Source organism: Capsicum annuum, chromosome 6 (genome assembly GCF_002878395.1).
Source record: "Capsicum annuum cultivar UCD-10X-F1 chromosome 6, UCD10Xv1.1, whole genome shotgun sequence".
NCBI lineage: Eukaryota > Viridiplantae > Streptophyta > Magnoliopsida > Solanales > Solanaceae > Capsicum > Capsicum annuum.
The window spans coordinates 216,204,443-216,210,432 of NC_061116.1; the positions used below are offsets into that span (position 1 = coordinate 216,204,443).

Consider the following 5,990-nt stretch of genomic DNA (forward strand, 5'->3'; position numbering starts at 1 on the left):
CCTAACTAGCTGCATTTGTTTTTTAAAAATCATTTTTGTTAATAATTGTCTCATTAAAACAAGGCAATAACCAACAGGCGTATAAATTTCATTAAAACAGGGCACAAATGTAACCAGTTGACTTTTGTATAAAAGTAATCTTATTTTTTGATTTTTTTTATTTAATTGTTTAAAAGGTATAATCAAATATCTCTCATTAAAAGTAAAATAAAAATCCTATTTTCAAAGGAACAAATCAAAACATCGACTCTCTTGTTCTTGAGGTTTGCTGCTGTTGCGCTCTCTCTCTCCCTCCCTCTCTCTCTCTCTGCTTGTTGCTTGCTCTCTTTGTAAGTTATTTTAAAAAATTATTTTGTTTCTCTTTCTTGAGACTAGAAATTCAAATTTGAAATTATCTTGATTTAGGAGAATGTGTTCTAATTTTGTGAATTGAGATGGAGAATTTTTTTCAGAAGGTTAATTATTCTCAATCTTATTCTAATAATGTTAATGTCAATCGTTCTTGTCTTATAACTGACCTCGATTTGGGTTCACTTAAAGTCGATCTGGGAGAAAGAAGACCTATTTCTGATTATGATCCTCGAATATGAGACGAAGTGAGGAAATATTATATTGAAAAAGGGCCTTGTCAACCTGTCTTGAAACCATATACTTCAAGTGAAATAGGAGGTAGGATGCGTCAATTTGCTTTAAGTTGGTTTAAAGGTTTACATTCGACTTGGTTGGAGTATAGTGTGGAGAAAGATGCCGCATATAGTCTTTGTTGTTATTTGTTCAAAAATGAATTTGTTCATGAAACTACGGGTGATTTCTATGCATCAAAGATTTTTAGGGGTTGGAATAAGGCTCTTGAAAGATTCTGTTTACGTGTCTGTAAAGTTAATAGTGTTCACCACAAATGTTACAATACGATGCTAGATTTGTCAAATCTTTGTCAATCAATTCAAGTTGTTCTTGACAAACATTCTCAAAAGGCAAAAAGTGAGCACCGAATTCGTTTGGAAGCTTCAATTGATGTGGCAAGACTTCTTTTGTATCATGGATTGCCTTTTCGAGGTCATGACGAAAGTGAAGCTTCAACTAATCAAGGCTACTTTTTAGGATTATTTTGGTGGCATGAAGACAAACATCCGGATGTGGAAAAAGTGATATTAAAACAAGCTCCACAAAATCATACTTTGACTTGTCTTATGATTCAAAAGGACATTGCCAATGCTTGTGTGAAAGAAACATTGAAAGTTATAATTGAGGACTTGAATGGAGATTACTTTGGGATATTAGTTGATGAATCCAAAGACATCTCACACAAAGAACAAATGGCTCTTGTTTTGAGGTATGTTGATAAGAATGGTGACGTTGTAGAACGATTTATCGGTCTTGTCTATGTTAGTGATACATCGGCATGCTCATTGAAGAAAGAAACTTATTCTTTGCTTTCCGATCACTCACTAAATCCATCCAAAATATGTGGACAAGGTTATGATGGAGCTAGTAATATGAAAGGAGAGATATATGGTCTCAAAACTTTAATTATGAAAGATAGACCTTCGACATATTATATTCATTGTCTTGCACATCAATTGCAACTAACACTTGTTGCTATTGCTAAAAAATATTTGGAAGTTGAAGATGTTTTTGATCATGTTACTAATGTAGTGAATATTGTTGGAGGATCTTTTAAGCATAGAGATTTACTTCGTCGTCACCAAGATAAAAATTTAAAGCAATTACTTGAGTCCGGTGAAGCTCATACCGGACAAGGATTACATCACGAACGTAGGCTTCAAAGACCGAGTGATACTCGTTGGAGATCACATTTCAAAACATTGGATAAATTTCTTGTTATTTTCTCATCTATTGTTCATGTGCTTGAAGTGATTGAAATTGAAGGTTCTACCACGAGTAATAGAAATCAAGCGGAAGATTTTTTAACAAAGGTCAAAACATTCAAATTTGTTATTATGCTTCACTTGATATTGAAAGTGTTGGCCATGTCAAATGAGTTGAGCAAGATTTTACAAAAAAAAAGAGCAAGATATTGTTAATGCCGTGGAGTTTCTTAGCATCTTAAAGAAAAGATTGCAAGATATGAGAGAAAATGGGTGGGAAACTGAGAATCTTTATTAGATGATGTTTCTTCATTTTGTGATTCACATGGTATCTTAATTCCCAAATTAGATGAAACTTATATTCCTGAAAATTCAAAGCGTAAGTGTTTGGATGTTTGTTATTCGAACCATTTGCGTGTTGAAATCTTTTGTGTTGTCATTGATGTGCAACTTCAAGAGCTTAATGATCGTTTTGATGTACTGAGTAGTGATTTGCTTCTTGAGATGGGTATCTTGAATCCTGTCAATTCTTTCTCTAACTTTGACAAAGATAGAATCATGACTTTAGCGAAGTGTTATCCAAATGAGTTTGATGATGGAAAGCTTCGAGATTTGAGTTTCCAACTTGATACTTTCATAATTCATATGCGAGGTGGTAATTTTAAATTCTCCAACTTGCAAGGAATTCATGACTTGGCAAAGGCATTAGTTGAGGCAAATCTTGTAGAGACTTATTCACTTGTTTATTTACTTGTGAAGTTGGCTCTAATTTTACCCGTTGCTATGACAACTATGGAAAGAGCATTCTCTTCCATGAAGCACATAAAAAATGAAGTGTGAAATACTATTGGTGATCAATATTTAAATGATTGTTTAGTATGTTACATAGAGCGTGATGTATTTGCAAATGTAAGTAATGATGTCATCGTTGATCGTTTTTAGACTATGAAAACTCGTCGTGGATAATTGTAAAGAATTATGGATATTATATTATGATATTAGTAATATTATTGAAAGATTAAGTTTTGTCGTTTATTATTTTTCTTTTTTATTAATTGGTTGGTTAATTGTTCTATAGATTGAAAAATGAATAATATGATTAATTTAATCGATATGTTTGCTTGGCACCCAGAGAGTCCGAATTCTGGATCCGTCTTTGTTTTTCTATACACGATTTGAGCAATTTCTTCTTCAGATTAGATTCAGTAATCAGTACTCTTACCTTTCACACCTGCTTTACTCTGCGATCGAGTCTTTCTTCCAATAGAGATTTGACCAATAGACTTTATGTTTGAATGCAACTTGGAATTGGGAACAATTTGTACAACTACTCTTTTTAATGATAAATCATCCTCAGTAAATTCATAAACAGATAAAGAATCGTCTTTTACTACTTTCTTGCCTGCTTTTTCATTTGACGGACCCAATTTTTCGATCACTTTCAACAAAAACCTCAAAATCAAACAAAGGATTTCAAAGCAGAGTAAGGATTTTTAGGTAGGTTAAATGGTAGAAAAGTGTAACAAAACAAGATTTGTTGATATCAAATTACGGAGTAAAATATACTCCCCGTTTCTATCTTTTTTCTAAATTGTTATTTGTCTTAGCAAGGCGGTTAATAGAAAATGGCTACTATATATGCTTGCACAAACTGTATCAATGTGGTATAAAAGTTTATCGATCTAGTATAAAAGAGTATCAATTGGATAGATGGACATTGCATATACATGCATAGATTCCCCTTCTATCTTGTTATAAAAGTGTATCAATGTGATATAAAAAAGTATTAATTGGGTATAGGATTCCCTCTCTCTTTTTTAAAAAGTATATCAATGTAGTATAAAAATGTATTAATATGGTATAAAAGTGTATCAATTGGGTATAGAAACTGTATGTGGTCAACTGAGCCAATGGCTAAAAGAGGAAACTAAATTGAGCCGACCGGCTACAGTTGTCCACATTTTCAAATTGTGGGTTACTTTTTTTTAAAAGATAAACAACATAAATCCAACCTCTATGAAAGTAATTACATAGGATCCCGATTATACTTTCTCCCTCTCAACTTTTGAAAAATACTTATACATTATTATGTCTCTTATACATTACTACAATGTATGTGATGAACCGATTTGCCTATAATTATGGGAAAAAAATTTGATATCATTATTATCTCTCACAATTAACGTCATTAATTAATGCACTGGTTTTATGGAGGCATGAAAATAGTAACTGATAAATCAAATTCAAAATTAGTTAGTAATGATAAACTTCAAATATTAATATAAACAAAGTAGTAGACTTCTTCCATAATTATTCACTTTAAAATAAGGAATATTTCCATTTTCTCCTAAATAATAGACAATTCCTTTTTTTACCACTAATTAAATACCCTTAATCAATTAACAAATTCTTTTTTACCACTAATAAACTTTAAAAATAAAACCTTCTCAATAGCCATCTACGATCTACCCCATAATAAACTTTAAAATAAAACCTTCTCAATAGCCATATAAGAAACACACAACAAAAAAAGGTAAACATAGAATCAGACTGCCAAAATAAATAAAAGACAATTTGATACAACAGTCCTTCACATGTATTTGTAAATCTTGTACAAGTCATAAAATAATCTTACACACTTTCACATGTATGTGTATGCCTTATACAATTCACAATGTAATCTTAACAAAATGTATAATGTAATTTTATACACTAAACCAAACAACAGTTTCACATACATTTGTAAACCTTATACAAGTCATAATATAATCTTATACAGTTTCACATGTATGTGTCCACCTTATACAACACACAATGTAATCTTATATAACTCGGACCAGACTCCATTGCAAAGTTTATACTTTACGAATTAATCACTTTCAAATAAATAGTAAAAAAAAAAAAAGCAAAGATCTAACTTTGAAATATATGAAAAAATACGAAAAAATTCAACTCTCACAATGATATTGAATTGCAAAAACGGATACTTTGATGAATACATACCTGCAACAAAGAAAAATTCGAATCCAAATTTGATTTGATAAAGTTAAAAAAAAAAAATTAAAATTAAATGAAGAAAGTGGACTTTGTTCAGTTAATGGTTGATAACTGAATAATTTGAAACTCCCCAAATCACGTTAGCTTGATTCTAGGCGTAAATAAAAGGAGCACAGATATGGAGTAAAAAATGGTGCACAAAATATGAAGCAAAATAACTTATTTTAGTATGTATGAAGGATGGGAGAAAAAGAGTAAAAGAGATTTTATATAATTAATGTGCAATTTTTGTAATTACTTTTCAGAATAGAAATTTTATGTAATATTTAATAGTTAAATTATGTGTATATGCAATTATTTTTTTTTAAAAAAATGATCAGCTCATGTCCTTTTCCAAGAAGAAAACGAAAAAAAATTACCTTGTTTTTTGTCCTACTTACCACTTTCTTTTTCCTTTAATTTCTTATTGTATTGGTCTTTTGTCCTGTTTTTCACTTTTTATCCACACTCGTTTGTTCAGCCAAAGTGAAGTAGAGGTATGTCAAATCATCGTGTTAGTTAAAAAATTTCACAAATCACAGGTGACATTTTTAGCAATTTTTACCACAATTTTAAAATTGCTGTGTACTCGTAAACTTTAATTAGTCCATTTTCTTGACAAACTTTCTTGTTATTTGATTGTCTCCAGAAATTAAAATCCTTTAACATTAAAAATCAAAATATATAGACAAAAGGTCCGTACTGTCTACCTCTAATACATGTCAATTTTGAAACTCTAAAACTAATGGTAACGTTAAGTCGTTAATTATAGGTTAACAGAGCAATAATAATCACGCTAACCTAATAAAGTATAACAATTACATTAGTAACCAGAGAAAATTGAAGGAAAGGTGTCTTTTAAGTCTTGAATGAAGGATTGGTGATATTGACTAACAGATAGGGTCAAATATTATTAGAAAAAATGATTAAGTTAATTGGGGATTTGATTAATATTTTTAAAACTTTCTAATCTTTTCAAAAATACAAATCAACCCAACCCACACCCTCTTCAATCCAAATCAACCACTCTCTCCTCTCTCTTGACAGCTTCTCTCAACTCTCTCCCAACCAACAGTTCTGCAAAATTTCTCCCTTCAACCCCCGACGACTTCTACCTCCGATGAC

General features: G+C 30.9%; 1 protein-coding gene across 1 annotated transcript; it reads left to right on the forward strand.

Moving 5' to 3' along the window:
• The first annotated feature begins 674 nt into the window (after positions 1 to 674).
• LOC107873878 (zinc finger MYM-type protein 1-like) lies at positions 675 to 2,669 on the forward strand. The gene is made up of 2 exons (XM_047414575.1): positions 675 to 1,902; positions 2,179 to 2,669. The coding sequence occupies exons 1-2, from the start codon at positions 675 to 677 to the stop codon at positions 2,667 to 2,669; spliced, it is 1,719 nt and encodes a 572-aa protein (XP_047270531.1).
• The last annotated feature ends 3,321 nt before the right edge of the window (positions 2,670 to 5,990 follow it).